Below are 17,942 nucleotides of genomic sequence, written 5' to 3'. Positions count from 1 at the left end.
TTCTAGTGACATAGAAATGCTTATATGCAACTATGTTAATAAATTGATATTCTTCTAGTATGTGTGTTCCAATAATGCTTCACTTATGATAACTATGTTTTTATAAAGTATTTTCACATTTAATATTTTACCGCTGTGACTTTCTCTGCGTTTTTCATATATTATATTATACTGTTTTAAAAAAAAAAACCTAGCGGCCATGAGGGGAATTGCATCAATACGAGAGCGCTCATAAAGTCTGCTGCCATTGGCTCACTTCAGTCACGTGTTCATTTCGAAGATGGCGTCTCCAAATGGAGGTAAATTCTAATTCTTTACCGAGCTGTTCTACGTCTATGTCGGAATTTCGTAGTGTTTTTGGACAGAAAACCGTCGTCTATCTCACTCGAACACGATAACGAGTCAAAGTGTACATTTTACGATTTGCGTGTGGGCTGTTAAAAGTATCTGTTTGACCGAAAGCTTCAAGTAGCCACGGTGTTTGTCCAATGTAACAACAGTAACAGTGGACATTTGACACATAAACAGCTAAACGTAGCATTAAATGCACGTCTTCGTTAATACAACATTTGAGTGAAATCACACAATACTTTATAATTTAACAGCGTAACGAACAAGCTTTCGTGAAATGAGACTCGTTAGTGTCGGCTACGCCTAATAGCTATATTTTATACTCTCTTGAGCTTGTATGTACCAAAATAACACATTCACTATATCTTAGCTTAGTCTCTTATTGCTAAATATTGTCTCGGTTACAAACGGTAGGCTCAATTAATGACAGCATTCGTCACCTTTTTATCAAGAAAGAAGACAATTATATGACTGCTATACTGTCGATATACTATACTGACCGGATACTTCATTAAGTACACCAGTACAACCTAATGACGTCACACAAAAGAGCTGTATCAACAGCTATGCATTGAAATACTATCATTTCAAATACTAAAACTGATATCTATTAATATATTTGTACTGTACAATCTGAATTTGAAACTGAAAGCAGAAAAATGCAACAAAATGGAGAGCACGCAAGTGTATTCGAGTCATATTCCATGTTGAGTACTGCAGTTGTGTACATGTTGGCAGGTCTGCACTAATATAGAAAGCATCAATCCCTGACAGTTGACCGCGCAAACACCTTTTCTGTATGAGACCATGCAATTGTGCATCATTATAAAGTATAACAACAAACATGGCTAATGCGATACCACAATTATACTAGATAATTTCTGCACAAAACAAAAAGTGTTCTTGTCTTAACAGGTGAAGACTTTGAAACATCTTTACTCAGTTTGGAAAAACTGGACAGAGCGTCACCAGACCTTTGGCCAGAGCAGTGTAAGAAGAACTACAATTTGTAAGGAGACATCTTGTTTTTCTTTGTTGTTTTAATGAAAGTCCTCTTTTTTTTATATATATATATAGTGCCTGGAGTTGCCGAATTTGCTGCATCTTATAAAAATGTGAGTTATTAGTATCTGTTTTGAGTGTTGGATTTTTTTTTTCGTGTTCCCCTTTTTTTTTTTAAATGAAATGTTTTGTGGTTTCTGTAGCCCATCACAAATTCACCCCCCAAGTGGATGGCTGAGCTTGAGAGCGAGGACATTGAAATGTTAAAAGGTAATTATGATTTTTGCAGGGTATGGAGAATTTGATAGGGACATATGTAATGTTAATTATGTTTTTTTTTTTGTTATTTTTGCAGAGCTGGGCAGCTTGACAACAGCGAACCTAATGGAGAAGGTCAAAGGTCTTCAGAACCTTGCTTACCAACTGGGCTTAGAAGAATGTAAGTACCACGAGCAACATAAGAACAGTCATAATAATGCTTCATATAGCACAAATTAATAGTTATGACAATGACTTGACAGCTGTCATAATATGTATTCATATTATAATCGAAAAACATTAAAAAGTCTACACTGGAGGTTATAGTTTCACCACTAGATGGCGCCTAGACACGCAGTAATAGCTGTAATTCAGTACCACATTATCCTAGGTAGACATTTTTAAGTTATTATTTGGAATCACCTCATGTCCAACACGTTGACCTTGACAAATAACAGATTTAGGTCAATCTTGTTATCGTGGAGAAAGGTTAGAAACACTGTCACGGCAGCAGCTGATAATATAACAAGTGCTCCAAGCATGTGATGCATGCAAAATCTACTTTTTAATCCTTTTCCCCTTTCACTACCTCCATTGTCATAATCCATGTGGAGTGTGGATTAGAGAGATATAGCTAAGTGCTCGTGTTTTCCTAAGAGAAAACGGGTGTTTTGTTTTCCAGTGTGCAATAGCACCCAAGCACTGGAATTGCTTACCACCAGCATGCCTTTCAATTCAAACAACTGAAATTACTGTGAATCCTCGCAAACTAAGCATAATATTACTACTAACTACTTACTGTGTGAATGGGCTCTGACGTTTTTTAGTAATACACAAAGCTTATACAATTCAAAAGTGAAGTTTGCAAGATTTACGGCAGGGGTGTCCAAATTTTTTCCACCAGGGGTCAAACATAGAAAAATGGTGGGACGCATCAAAGCAAATTTCTGTAACATCTAACAATATATGTAGGTGGTGTGTTTTGTTTTTTGGCTGCAATATATATATATTTTTTTGGTCCTTGCTATTTTCATGGCATGCTAGTACATGCTACTGTTGTGATCACATGGGCTCTATCCATCTGGAATGGACTGCTTGTGCTGGAGTGCTGATATCAGACCGATTACCGTATTTCCTGGACTATAAGTCGCTCCGGAGTATAAGTCGCACGAGGCCAAAAATGCATAACTAGATAGAAAAAACATACATAAGTCGCACTGGAGTATAAGTCTCATTTTTTACAGGTAATTTATTTTAACTACCGTAATTTCCGGACTATACGTAGAGCACACCTGATTATAAGCCTCACCCACTACATTTTTAGAGGAAAACCGATTTTGTACATACATGTAAACATATTTACAAAGAAAGACGGTACACAGAGAGAGTTTTCAAAGTTTTAATAATATAACTTAACAATAATAATAATAATAATATAACTTTCTTCACAAACGGTGCCTGTGACGCGGCAGTAAAACAGTAGCAACATGGTAACAACACGCCACGGTCTTTTTACATTGCTCCAGTTCTTCCCGCTGCCGTTTCCAGCGTCTCACCATCGATTCGTTTATGCCAAGTTTACATGCAGCAGCTCTGTTTCCTTCTTTATCGGACAGCTCGATTGCTTTTAGCTTGAAAGCTGCGTCATATGCCTTTCTTTTTGCATTTTCCATAATGAGGGTATGTTCACGCTAATTTCATTTATGCACAAGACAAGAAGTTGCAGTCTTCCTCGACGCATATATTGCACCGGTCTTAATCTTACCTTTTCTACTTGAGAGCCCCTGGCGACCGTTAGAAAAATTATATACACAGGGCTCTACGTTAAAAACAAAAATGACTTGCCCATGGGGAATCCTTAAGGTGAGAACTACTTGCCCGAACTTGCCCCATGTAAAATGAAAAGACTGCCATAATGATATCATATATCAATATATGCTGATAATTCATCAGATAATAGTACTGATGCATTGTATTTGGAGGAATGTCTGAAAAATTGTGGAGATGTATGTTAACATGGCATGCCATACTACCTTACACATGGTAGTCGTAGTAAGCAGTGATATTTATAAGTTGTGCACCACAATGAAACATTTGACACATTTGTGTACTAGTAAAGTGTTTTTAATCCAGAAAAAAATGCTCAATGGTCAAACAATAATTTGTGAAGCAAAGGTGAGAAAAATACACAGAGAAATGAGACCGCTAGGTTTTGTAGCTTGTGCAAAATCAGCACTTGGTATTGGATCTAATCGGTGGTGTTTCATTGTGACCACTTCAAATTGTCACAGCAACGTGATTCACTCACCTTTGCCATCATTTGATTTGCTGCCGCTAATAAAATACTTGTTTAGGAGGCACTGGTTCATCACTTTTTGGTGTTTTCCTTCAGAAGTTGTTGAAGAATTAGACGATGTTTGCAGGGACGCCATGATAGATGTTTTCCTAGTAAAACGATCGCTGATTGGTTGATCGCGAACAAGAACGGGTGTGGGTAAAACGCGGATTGTGGATTACGGACCGCGGTCTAAATAAACGATTCTGATTGGTCCATTTCAAGATTTGCAAGGATTGGTTTGCAAATTACCACCGGAATTACGCAGTCCGTGTTTTACCAACACCCAACAAGAACCGCTTTAAAAAAAACTCTTGGCAGTACGGCATGCTAAAGTGCACTTGCCCGACGGGAATATTAATGATTGGATTTACTTGCCCGAATTTTGTTTTAACTTGCCCCGGGCCATCGGTACATCGTTATTGTCGAGCCCTGATACATTGGCTGCATCACTGAATAAGCCGCAGGGTTGAAAGTTTGGGGAAAAAGTAGCGGCTTCTAGTCCGGAATTTACAGTACTTGACCAAAATGGACATCTTGGAAGGCAAGTTCTAACAATAAAATAATATAGAACAGGCTGAATAGATGTAAGATATGCTAACACAATGCTTATTCAGCTACACAAAAAATAAACATGAACACAAAAGGTGTCCAGTGTTTATGGAACATAAACACTTTTTTTTCATTTATAAGTCGCTCTGGAGTATAAGTCGCAGGAACGGCCAACCTATGGAAAGAAAAAAAAGTGCGACTTATAGTCCGGAAAATACGGTATATCAATATCAGATGTGGGCAGCCCTAGTAACTGTGGAGCTATAGACATGCGGGTGTTTGATAATTGATCAGTGGACATTTGTCACTCCCAATCGTCCCAATAATAAAGAAATGCAATACCACATATTAGCACTTTCTATTGTTCCGTACTTGAATTTCATTTTGTCATAAATGTTAGATGTTTTTATTAGTTATTACCCTGTTCTCATGGCTTTTCTTCACCATTTTAAACAATCATAACATAACGAGTCTGATCTCCTTGAATTCTTTCGAACCCAGAAGAGCATGTAATCCACTTGGTATAAAGATGTTAGCTGTCATAGGCGGAGGACTATAGGATTTGCAATCATGTCATGTGTTGGTGCTTGACGGGACACAATGATGGTTATTATTGGTGTCGGAGCTGCCCTGTAATGGGGGGGGGACCTGTTTAATGCTCTCTAGTTTAATTTTCTCCTTTTCCGAGCTGTCAGGGGAGGTCTTGTAAATCTCAGCTACTTTTTCATCTAGTTTGCGGTCGTCCTCAGGACCCGTAAACGAGAAGACTCGGTAGAGGCAAAGCACGTGTTGGGGGGGGGGGGGGGCGGATTTATTGCCCCTCCCCCCTCACGGACATGTGGACTATTAAAAGGGAAGCTGGTTAATAGGCAGGGCACAATCAAGCTGTGAAAACTCACCCAGTCGGAAAGGCGACCTGAGCCAGACTTTAATAAAACACATAAAAATCATTCCCTTCTGCTCTGGATAGCAGCTGAGCCACTGTTGATTTTTTTTTTTTTTTTTTTTTTTTCCTCGAGACACATCACGGTTTCATGTTAATACATCAGCTTGGATGTAATAGAATAGCGTGACACACCCTTTACCCCCCCCTCCCTGCCAACTCCCACCAGCACCTCCAACAATGACTGTGTGATGCCGGCCTGGTTTATTCCCATTGGGGCTTGACGCGTGCCTCTTCCTTCGGCCCAGCTGTTACTCCCTCCTTGTGATGAATACCTCTGTCGCGGGCTGCTGAGCATGGGCATCGGGCCTTACGCCTCCGGGGAAAGCTCAGTGCTCTGATAAGTGCTGTTATTGGAGGTAATTGAAAGCTGAGTGTTCCTTAGGGATACTCTGAAGGGACTCTGCTTATGATTGGGCCCGGTTGGTGACGGTACTCTATCCTATACCTGTGTCCTGCGAGCGACTGTTTAACACTAAAAACACGCCATTAATGAGGATTGTCTCCATATTTAGATGTTACAGGGCTCGACAATAACGATGTACCGATGGCCCGGGGCAAGTTAAAACAAAATTCCGGCAAGTAAATCCAATCGGTGATATTCCGGTCGGGGAAGTGTACTTTGGCATGCCATACTGCCAAGAGTTTTTTTTTTTTAAAGCGGTTCTTGTTGGGTGTTGGTAAAACATGGACCGCGTAATTCCGGTGGTACAGTAAACCTCGGATATATCGGAAATTCGCTCACAACGGACAGATAAAAAAAAGAACCAATTTTTCTGTAATGCATTTCCAATAAAAATTCATTGCATATATCGGATTTTTTTATAACGGATTTCGCCTATTTCGGACAAAATCTCCAGTCCCGTTCCAATGCATTTCCATTAAATTTCCCTCGCATATATCGGATATATCGCCGCATCGTGGCGCTCCGATTCGCCGAATCGTGACAGGCCGCTATACGACGTCATTTGCAGCGTTTGCAGCGTTGCCTGCGCGCCCAGGTACATTGGAAACATAGTCAACAAAGTGCCTTTTTATAACGGATAAAATCCAATTTACGCATATACCGGATATAAATCCGATATATGCATAAAACGGACATTTTCCGGTATACGCATATAACAGATTTCGCTTATATCGGACAAAACCAGTGGGAACAATTGAATCCGATATATCCGAGGTTTACTGTAATTTGCAAACCGATCCTTGCAAATCTTGAAATGGACCAATCAGCATCGTTTATTTAGACCGCGGTCCACAGTCCGCGTTTTACCCACACCCGTTCTTGTTCGCGATTAACCAATCAGCGATGGTTTAACTACGAAAACATCTATCATGGCGTCCCTGCCAACATCGTCTTAATTCTTAAACAACTTCTGAAGGAAAAAAAAAACACCAAAAAGTAATGAAACAGTGCCTCCTAAACAAGTATTTTATTAGCGGCAGCAAATTTAAATGATGGTGACAGGTGAGCGAATCACATTGCTGTGACAATTTGAAGCGGTCACAATGAAAACACCACCGATTAGATCCAATACCAAGTACTGATTTTGCACAAGCTTACAAAAATCTAGCGCTTCCATTTCTTTGTGTATTTTTTCCTCACCGTTGCTTCACAAATTATTGCATTTTTTTCTGGATTAAAAACACTTTACTAGTACACAAACGTGTCTATTCAATAATGTTTCATTGTGGTGCACAACTTATAAATATCATTGCTTACTACGATGTGTAAGGTAGTATGGCATGCCATGTTAACATACATCTCCACAATTTTTCAGACATTCCTCCAAATACAGTACTATTCAGTCAGTACTATTATCTGATGAATTATCAGCATATACTGATATATGATATACGTAATTATGGCAGTCTTTTCATTTTACATGGGGCAAGTAGTTCTCACCTTAAGGATTCCCCATGGGCAAGTAATTTTTGTTTTTTAATTTTTTAATGTAGAGCCCTGTGTTATGACAGGACCTGTTAAGCACAACAACAACAAAAAAAACACAAGTGTTTAACTGGGCGTCCACGGGGTCTTAAAAAAAAGTCTAAAATCCAATCAATTCAGGCCTGAAAAAGTCTCTTATAATCTCATAAAAAAAGAAAGGCAAGTCAAAGTTGCCATGCTTCCAAACAGACAGTAACGCCTATTCGGTATGCTAGTTCTTTATTAGCAACAACTCTGCCCTTCAGCCTCACTCTGTTGCAGTCAGCAAACGTCGCCGCAATAACACTTCCTGCATCCCGTTAAGTACGGCCTTGAAAAGTGTAATTGCGCTAGGGAAGTTATGAGGAAAAGAAGAGAAAGTCGTACCTTATCTTGATGAAACGTTGAATACCCCTGATTTAGATAGCGGGCTACACCTGACTCATAGACTAATATGGCAATATATAGTCATATTTCAACATTCAGAGCTTATACGTTAAGCCCATCCTGTTTACATCCACCTGCCAACATGTACACATTTATAGTACTCAACATGCAATTTGACTCTTAAATACTGACTCTGCACGGTGGACGAGTGGTTACTACGCAGACCTCACAGGAGGCCCGAATTTGATTCTCATGATTACTCATTTGATCGCATATTGTTTTAAGACAAAAAACCTCAACAACTCGCCGGAACTACGTTCCTCAACAACAAAAAAACTACCAGAATTCGGCTCACAAGAAGAAGGGCTGCACAGTAGAGGTGGTTAGTGCGCAGGCCTCACAGCTAGGATACCCAAGTTCAATTCCACCCTCGGCCATCTTCTGTGTGGAGTTTGCATGTTCTCCGCCGTGCATGCATGGGTTTTCTCCGGGTACTCCGGTTTCCTCCCACATTCCAAAAAAACATGCTAGGTTAATTAGCGACTCCAAATTGTTCATATGAATGTGAGTGTGAATGGTTGTTTGGGCAGTTTTTGTTGTTTTGTTTTTTTTTAGAAAAAATCTGAAAAACACAAAAGTCAAAAAATTTATACAAACAGAGTCAGAGCTTTTCTTCCTGTCAGTCACACACACGCCAGTCTTTGAAAACATGATTTTTTTTTTTGGTCTTATATTTTTCCAAAAAAGATCTTGAAAAAGGGCTGCACGGCGATCGAGTGGTTAGCGCGCAGCTAGGAGACCCGCGTTCAATTCCACCCTCGGCCATCTTCTGTGTGGAGTTTGCATGTTCTCCGCCGTGCATGCGTGGGTTTTCTCCGGGTACTCCGGTTTCCTCCCACATTCCAAAAAAACATGCTAGGTTAATTAGCGACTCCAAATTGTCCATAGGTATGAATGTGAGTGTGAATGGTTGTTTGTCTATATGTGCCCTGTGATTGACTGGCGACCAGTCCAGGGTGTACCCCGCATTTCGCCCGAAGACAGCTGGGATAGGCTCCAGCACCTCCGCGACCCTTGTGAGGAAAAGCGGTCGAAAACGAATGAATGAATGAACATAACCGATTACTTATTATTATGGGGCGGCACGGCGCTGAAGTGGTTAGTGCGCTGACCTCACGGCTAGGAGACCAGGGTTCAATTCCACCCTCTGCCATCTCTGTGTGGAGTTTGCGTGGGTTTTCGCCGGGTACTCCGTTTTCCTCCCACATTCCAAAAACATGCTAGGTTAATTAGCGACTCCAAATTGTCAAATAGGTATGAATGTGAGTGTGAATGGTTGTTTGTCTATATGTGCCCTGTGATTGGCTGGCCACCAGTCCAGGGTGTCGGTAGAAAATGAATGATTACTTATTATTATCTCATGTGACTTTTTATGTCCTGGTTGTATTAAAAATAAACATAAAAACAATGAAAAAGCATTTTTTTTTGTTTTTATTCGAAAAATTTGTTTGATATTCAATAATTTCTTAGTGGCAGCACTATTTTTTTTCATGTGTCAACTTAAATCGTGGCATTGGAAAACGGAGGTTCCACTGTATAAGTTGAAATCTGAATCGGACAGAACCACCTGTCGTCGTCCCTCGCTCATTCCAATACCACCTGTGCCGACCCCTGGTGAAGGTGAAGCCCGAAGGTCACCCCGTCTTGACAGTTCCTAATGGTTCCTCATTCAACGCCTCCTTCTCCTCCACACCCCCAGGATCAATCTCAGGCCTATTAGAAGTGTGCCTGCCGCCGAATATGATTGCAATTCACTCGGGCCCCACTGCTGCTAATGTGCCTCGATCCATCCATCAAGGCGGGCTGACCACCCGGACGGGTGGTTATGAAGTGCCTTTGCTGACAGTCACTGAATGAGGAGCAGGGGGGGGGGGGGGGGGTGCCTCACTTCACCGCTCCTATTACACCGGACTCCTGTTTTCTCCTTGAATCATGTTTTTTACCGCGGATTCCTCAGAATTCAAAGCGGACTTTTCAATGATTTTTTTTTTGTAGAGTTAACCTTGCTTTATTCTTACACTGCTAAATACAGTGCTTCATTGTGGGTGTGTGTGTGTGGGGGGGTTTCCCTGCAAACATTTTGCAAGCAAATGAGACTGCGGCTGTATCTCGTAGACGCTGTTCATATACCAGACAGGATCAGTGCTGGCGCTGTGTGAAAAAGGAGAAGAGGCAGCGCTTTCCACGCATACACACACACATCCTCTCATCTCTGCCTGCCTGCTTCCTCCCTGAGCAGATCGGAAATGACACCTCATTTCCATAAAGGCATTAGGAATTCATTGAATTTTCTTTCCCGGCTAATCATACCGCGGCTGTAAAACCTTTTAGGCTTTTTTAATGAATGATTTTTGACTGATTGCCTATTAATAAGGACACCTCTTGAACAGGCATAGTAAGGGGCTGGGACTAGAGTGCAAATGTGTTTGTTTTTGTGTGTGTGTGTCGATGAGGCGAAAATGCACGGAGGGGGGGGGGGGGGAGCACCCCCCCGACTGGGACATAAAGAGGAACCGGTAGCTCCCCTGGGAAATCACAGCTCGTGTCTGCATCTTAAATATCCCTGTGAAGTATCAATAAGTGGGTAATTGAATTTTGAACACAAACATGAGCGTCAGGTGGATGTGTCGCACGGCGGAGGAAGAAGAGGGGGGGTGGTTTGAATGTGTGCTTGTGTGTTTCATCTCCTCTGTGTCCCCCCCCCCAGGGAGGAGTATGGTGAAAGTGGATGTTAAACCCATTAAATAAAGCTTACAGGCCATAATAGCTGAGCGCCACTTGGAGACGGGCAGCGAGGGTCAGATAGTCCTCTTAGCTCTTAATGAAAGCGAATCAGGGCAGACAGGGGGGGGCCGGGGTCCAGGACTCCAGTTAACCCAGGTGGTCATCTGTCTTGGGGGGGGGGGCTAACAGGGGTCGTGCAGCTCACTGGGAGCGTGCCACATCCAAGAGGTGCGAGAGGAGTAGGGGATGGTGGAGTAATGATTACTCTCATTTCATACCGCGGTGTGTGTGTGTGGGGGGGGGGGGGGGATCATGGTCGAGGATGTGACAGTGACACCCAGATCATTCACCATAGGAAGATGTTCCACTGCTACGTTTCCATTCCAACCACTTGTCATTTCCTGCAAATGAAAATGATTTAACGCTGCAGAGCACGTAGAAAATGGTCGGGGTTGCGCCACGGAATTTCTTACACATATGTATGGGTGTTTTTTAATTTAGAAAAAGTTACCATTTGAGATGAAATCAGAACACTTTCATCTGTTTTGCATATATAGTTTAATCTTCTTAACGTTAGCTCTGACTGTGATGATAACGCTGTCATACTTCCTGGTTGAAGCCAGAATGGAACCTCAAAAAAATATGAATATATGCTTGTACAGTAAACCTCGGATATATCGGATTCAATTGTTCCCACTGGTTTTTGTCCGATATAAGCGAAATCCGTTATATGCATATACCGGAAAATGTCAGTTTTACGCATATATCGGATTTATATCCGGTATATGCGTAAATCGGATTTTATCCGTTATAAAAAGGCACTTCCTTGACTATGTTTCCAATGTACCTGGACGCGCAGGCAACGCCGCAAACGCTGCAAATGACGTCGTATAGCGGCCTGTCACGATTCGGCGAATCGGAGCGCCACGATGCGGCGATATATCCGATATATGCGAGGGAAATTTAATGGAAATGCATTGGAACGGGACTGGAGATTTTGTCCGAAATAGGCGAAATCCGTTATAAAAAAATCCGATATATGCAATGAATTTTTATTGGAAATGCATTACAGAAAAATCGGTTCTTTTTTACCTGTCCGTTGTGAGCGAATATCCGATATATCCGAGGTTTACTGTACAATGTGGACTTAAACCAAAACTGTCTCGATTATGTCTTACTTAGTTGTTTTTTTTTTTCTTTGGCTTTTCGTGTTTTTAGTGATACCACCAGAAACCGGGTAATAGGAATGGTAAATGACTGTATAACCCGCAGATGCGGAAATTGAACCTGGAAAAGCTTGGAAAATTAACAATTGTTTTGTTTTTTTTTGTATTTTTTTGTGTAGCTCAACGTCCACTAGCTGAAATTGTTCTGTAGACCACAATTTGTTTTTGTTTTTGTGGTCGAGTGGTTAGTGCGCAGACCTCACAGCTAGGAGACCCTATGCATGTTCTTTGCATGTTCTCCCCGTGCATGCATGTTTTTTTTTTTTAATATTTTTTGTGTAGCTCAACGTCCCCTTGCTGAAATTATGTAGACCACAAACTAGTTTTTTTGCAGTTTTTTTTTAAGTCTGAAAAACACAAATCGTCTTATATTTGAGGTCTAAAAATGTATACATGCAAACAAATAGGTCCTGTCAAACAGAATCAGATCTTTTCTTCCTGTCACTCACACACACATGCCAGTCTTTGAACACATGATTTTTTTTTGTCTTATATTTTTCCAAAACAGGTCTTGAAAAAGGGATAAGTGATAATAACGCTGTCTACCTCCTGGTTGAAGCCAGAATGGAACCTTAAAAAAAATACGAATATATGCTTGTACAATGTGGACTTAAACCAAAACTGTCACGATTATGTCTTACTTAGTTTTCTTTTTCTTTGGCTTTTCGTGTTTTTCGTGATACCACCAGAAACCGGGTAATAGGAATGGCAAATGACTGTTATTAATAAAAAAAATAATAATAACAGAATGTACACAGCAAAGCCGGTTGTATTAATTTGAAGAGGCTAACCTCTCGGGCCCATGCCGTAATCCTCCACACAAGTTATATAATTATGCTAACTTATTTTTACACTTGTAAGACTACGTCTCAATTAATTTAATTATCACTTTTAAGTATCGTTACAGCATGTAATTCTTTCACCTCATTTAATATTCTTGTTTTTAAGGAAATGTGAGCCCTCATTCCTGATTGTGTTTGACTTTGGAGGTGGCCACCCTATTGACAGCGTGATTATTCTTGTAAATTATCACCAATTGTTTAGCTATAAGCAATATAGCGTACAGGTGCCCCCCCCCCCCCCCCCCCACTCCCCGATGGAAGCACATACCCGTGAAATGTTAATGAGATGGCGCCAAATCAGTAGGGCAAGGGAACAAGCCCTCGCGATCCATAAAGTGTCGTTTAGTATGGATGGCGGTAGTAACAAGATGCTGATTAACTTAGTGCAAAATTAGTAATTGACCTTTCTAATCAACTAAACAAATCTCTAAGTTCTCCTAATCAGTATTGATCTCTCCTGTTGTATGACAACGCTTGCGTATGTCCGTGTGTTGTGTTGAGTGCTCGTGTCTTATGAGGTGAGCGATTTGGAGGCTTCTACATCAGTTGTTGTTTGCGATTAAACCAAATGTGAGATTAATCTCTTAATTTACCTTGTGTTAGTGCAGATTTAACAAATAGATGTCTATATTTTGTTGAGAACTGGTATTTAGCTGAATGGTACCAATATTCTCCTGCTGATTTACTAAAGAACTATATAGCCCAAGAACACAGTATTTTGTGTGCCTTGGAAAAATAAGTCAAAATCATCAAAAATGGCTGATACCGTGGTACCACGAACAACCAGATTGAATGAGTTAATTATATCTCAGACACTGGACATGCTGTGAAATATAACTGGTGACCGTTCATTAATGGTGCGGACAAGTCCAAACATCTGCATTGGTTGATCTGCAAAATCTTTAAGTAAATTTGATCAAATGTCGAATTAGTACAGCTTCTGCTTGGACAACAACAAGTAGCAAGCAGCCTCCTGTGGAAAAACATTCATTCATGCACGCAGGCGTGCTGGAGCCTATCCCAGCTGTCTTCAGCCGAGAGGCGGGGTACACCCTGGACTGGTGGCCAGTACAATCACAGGGCACATATAGACAAACAACCATTCACACTCACATTCATACCTATGGACAATTTGGAGTCGCTAATTAACCTAGCATGTTTTTGGAATGTGGGAAGAAACCGGAGTAGCGGCGAAAACCCACGCATGCACGGGGTCGAACATGCAAACTCCATACAGAGATGGCCCGAGGGTGGAATTGAACCCTCGTCTCCTAGCTGTGAGGTCTGCGCGCTAACCATGCGCGCTAACTTTATGGAAAAGTTAAGTATTACATATGTGGGGTAGTTAGCTGTTATGCTAGCTGAAGCATATAAATCTTATTAAATCTCATTAAATACAATTATACACTCAAAAGTACTCATTTATTGCTGGAGCCGATCCCAGTGCGGGGTACACCCTGGACTGGTGGGCAGCCAATCACAGGGCACATATAGACAAACAACCATTCACACTCACATTCATACCTATGGACAATTTGGAGTCGCTAATTAACCTAGCATGTTTTTGGAGTCCCCGGAGAAAACCCACACATGCCCGAAGGTGGAATCGAACTTGGGTCTTTTAGCTGTGTGGCCTGCACGTTAACCACTTGACCTCCTCTGGAAAAACATTTGAATTCTACTGTCTGAAACAAACAAAAACATTGTACGCTCTGGTTAGGATTTTCTGTCGGTACTTTTATTTTACGATGTCTTTATAATAAGCTGCAAAGGAAATATGAAGCTGATTTATGCAGTGAATTGTAATTAATGAGTCGCTCGGTGGCATTGCAGCGGCCTCGAGGGGCGTGGCGCAGTCATCTCAGGCTCTTCTCAAGATGAAGAGAGGCGAGAGATCATGACATTGTAAATGAAATTAAAAAAAAAAAAAAAAATGAGCCACTGCAAAAGCGCCACTAATAAGAAAGTGGAGATTTCAGGTCCTCCCGGTATAATTGCATGCCCTCGTTTTGATGACTTAATTTCAATCAGAAGCTTTTCTGTGTGTCTCCACATGTGTCCCAGATGTTTTAGCGCAATTGTAAGTGATGGCAAAGTGCAAAATTAATTTCTGCTATTGGAATTAGCGTCATCTTTAACCTAAATGGCAGACACCCACGCCCACCATTGCTATTATAATTCCATACTGGTAATCTCATCAGAATTACCAACTGAGCCGCCATGTCCGGAGAAGCAGACTTTATCTTTTGCAGGCGTTATGAAGTTGGATGACAATCTGCTTAAAACCTATTTGCAAGTCACTCGCGCCATATTTTATATTGTGGGATGTACGAGGTTCATCAGAATGAAGTCGCGAAGGTAATTCCAGCTCGGCAGCTCATAAAAGCGCTTCTCGTCATCTTGAACAGAGAGCAATTACGGTACCCGGATGGGGGCCTCAATGCCTCTTCTGGATAAGTGGCCATAAGTCGTACAATGTTTTCAGCAATGATTGGCAGCTGTGTAAAGACAGGTTTCAAACAGGAAGACAAGTCTGGTGGTGATTTGCAGTTAAATCTTTGTTTTCTCTTACTATGTGTTCCAACATTCAGTGTGTTCCTTAACTGGGATCGTCAACAGTCAGTCATTTAAGGAACCCTGGAAGTAACTAATAAGTAATAAATAACCTTTTGTAACTGCATAGTATCTCCTTGGCTCCACCATGGCTATCATAATTGTTGAGGGATAGGCATTCAAATTTGTTAGGAGTCAGAGCTTTTCTTCCTGTCACTCACACACACATGCCAGTCTTTGAAAACATGATTTTTTTTTTTGTCTTATATTTTTCCAAAACAGGTCTTGAAAAAGGGCTGCACGGTGGTCGAGTGGTTAGCGCACATCTAGGAGACCCGAGTTCAATTCCACCCTCGGCCATCTCTGTGTGGGGTTTGCATGTTCTCCCCGTGCATGCATGTTTTTAAAAAATATTTTTTGTGTAGCTCAACGTCCCCTAGCTGAAATTGTTCTGTAGACCACAAACTATTTTCTTTTTCATAGAAAAAGTCTGAAAAACACAAGTCGTCTTATATTTGAGGTCTAAAAATGTATACATGCAAAAAAAAATAGGTGCCGCCAAACGGAGTCAGAGCTTTTCTTCCTGTCACTCACACACACATGCCAGTCTTTGAAAACATGATTTTTTTTTTGTCTTATATTTTTCCAAAAAAGATCTTGAAAAAGGGATGCACGGTGGTCGAGTGGTTAGCGCACATCTAGGAGACCACAGTTCAATTCCACCCTCGGCCATCTCTGTGTGTAGTTTGCATGTTCTCCCCGTGTGTGCATGTTTTTTTTTTTTTTTTTTTTTTTGTGTAGCTCAACGTCCCCTAGCTGAAATTGTTCTGTAGACCACAAACTAGTTTTTGGGCATTTTTTGTTTTTTTTAGAAAAAGTCTGAAAAACACAAGTCGTCTTATATTTGAGGTCTAAAAATGTAAAAAAAAAATAGGTGCCGCCAAACAGAATCAGAGCTTTTCTTCCTGTCACTCGCACACACATGCCAATTTTTGAAAACATGACTTTTTTTTGTCTTATATTTTTCCGAGTATTTTTCCGAGTGGTTAGCGTGCAGCTAGGAGACCCGAGTTCAATTCCACCCTCGGCCATCTCTGTGTGGAGTTTGCATGTTCTCCCCGTGCATGCATGTTTTTTTTAAATATTTTTTGTGTAGCTCAACGTCCCCTAGCTGAAATTGTTCTGTAGATCACAAACTAGTTTTTTGGGCAGTTTTTGTTTTTTTGTTTTTTTTAGAAAAAGTCTGAAAAACACAAATCGTCTTATATTTGAGGTCTAAAAATGTATACATGTAAAAAAAAATAGGTGCCGCCAAACGGAGTCAGAGCTTTTCTTCCTGTCACTCACACACACATGCTAGTCTTTGAAGACATTATTATTATTTTTTTGTCTTATATTTTTCCAAAAAAGATTTTGAAAAAGGGCTGCACGGCGGTCGAGTGGTTAGCGCACAGCTAGGAGACGAGAGTTCAATTCCACCCTCGGCCATCTCTGTGTGGAGTTTGCATGTTCTCCCCGTGCATGCATGTTTTTTAAAAATATTTTTTGTGTAGCTCAACGTCCCCTAGCTGAAATTGTTCTGCGGACCACAAACTAGTTTTTTGGGCAGTTTTTGTTTTTTTGTGTTTTTTAGAAAAAGTCTGAAAAACACAAGTCGTCTTATATTTGAGGTCTAAAAATGTATACATGCAAACAAATAGGAAAATCAGAGCTTTTCTTCCTGTCACTCACACATGCCAGTCTTTGAAAACATTATTATTTTTTTTGTCTTATATTTTTCCAAAACAGGTCTTGGAAAAAGGGCTGCACGGTGGTTGAGTGGTTAGCGCGCAGCTCGGAGACCCTAGTTCAATTCCACTCTCGGCCATCTCTGTGTGGAGTTTGCATGTTCTCCCCGTGCATGCGTGGGTTTTCTCCGGGTACTCCGGTTTCTTCCCACATTCCAAAAACATGCTAGGTTAATTAGCGACTCCAAATTGTCCGTAGGTATGAATGTGAGTGTGAATGGTTGTTTGTCTATATGTGCCCTGTGATTGGCTGGCCACCAGTCCAGGGTGTACCCCGCCTCTCGCCTGAAGACAGCTGGGATAGGCTCCAGCACGCCCCGCGACACTCATAAGAATAAGCGGTAGAAAACGAATGAATGAATGAAGGTACTGTATGTTTTTAGTGTTCAGTTGACTGAGCAAAATATTAACAACATTCAATGAGGAGTTAGTAGAAAATGGTAGTTGTAATAAGAACAATGTCCTGTCTCTCATTTATCTCACGCTCCATCACATGCCTTGATTACATGATAAAGATAATGGAGACATTTTGCCTTCTCCGTACCCTCCCCTCCTATCTCCGATGCTTTGCACACATACGCAATGTTCATGCACCAGCACCTCTGAGCTTCGGTGCAATCAAGCGACGCACCAGACTGCTCTTTTATGTTGTTTACCGTGTTGTGAAAGAACAGATGTTTGTATAAATTGCCTTTTCCGGTGTGACGGTGCACATATTAAATTCATGCTTTGCATTACTGATTGCGTAGCTCAAGAGTACATATATTCAGATGTTGATATGTTTTTTGTAAACCTTTTAATTCAATGTTTTTGTTTTGTTTTTCAGCCAGAGAAATGACCAGAGGGAAGTTCCTGAACATCTTGGAAAGGCCCAAGAAGTGATTTTTTTTTTTTTTAGCATTTTTTTTTTTACAACATATTTGACATGTGTAACTACAAGATAATCAAATAATGTTATTGATTAGTATCCAACTATATGATATCAGTTCCTA

At 40.9% G+C, this 17,942-nt stretch overlaps 1 protein-coding gene across 1 annotated transcript; it reads left to right on the top strand.

Annotated features, from left to right (window-relative positions):
• Positions 1–228: 228 nt before the first annotated feature.
• On the top strand, positions 229–17,883 carry LOC131140731 (protein lin-52 homolog). Its single transcript, XM_058091408.1, has 6 exons — positions 229–299; positions 1,267–1,341; positions 1,429–1,466; positions 1,557–1,623; positions 1,709–1,792; positions 17,777–17,883. The coding sequence occupies exons 1-6, from the start codon at positions 281–283 to the stop codon at positions 17,830–17,832; spliced, it is 339 nt and encodes a 112-aa protein (XP_057947391.1). The 5' UTR covers positions 229–280; the 3' UTR covers positions 17,833–17,883.
• Positions 17,884–17,942: the final 59 nt, after the last annotated feature.

Source organism: Doryrhamphus excisus, chromosome 13 (genome assembly GCF_030265055.1).
Source record: "Doryrhamphus excisus isolate RoL2022-K1 chromosome 13, RoL_Dexc_1.0, whole genome shotgun sequence".
Lineage (NCBI taxonomy): Eukaryota > Metazoa > Chordata > Actinopteri > Syngnathiformes > Syngnathidae > Doryrhamphus > Doryrhamphus excisus.
The sequence above is the reverse complement of the archived record's forward strand: the minus strand, read 5'-3'. Positions and strand labels throughout refer to the sequence as shown.

Coding starts and splice junctions, on each gene's coding strand:
- LOC131140731 (XM_058091408.1), top strand. Junction 1,342..1,428: donor AGACCTTTGGCCAGAGCAGT/GTAAGAAGAACT, acceptor ATATATATATAG/TGCCTGGAGTTGCCGAATTT. Junction 1,793..17,776: donor CCAACTGGGCTTAGAAGAAT/GTAAGTACCACG, acceptor TTTGTTTTTCAG/CCAGAGAAATGACCAGAGGG.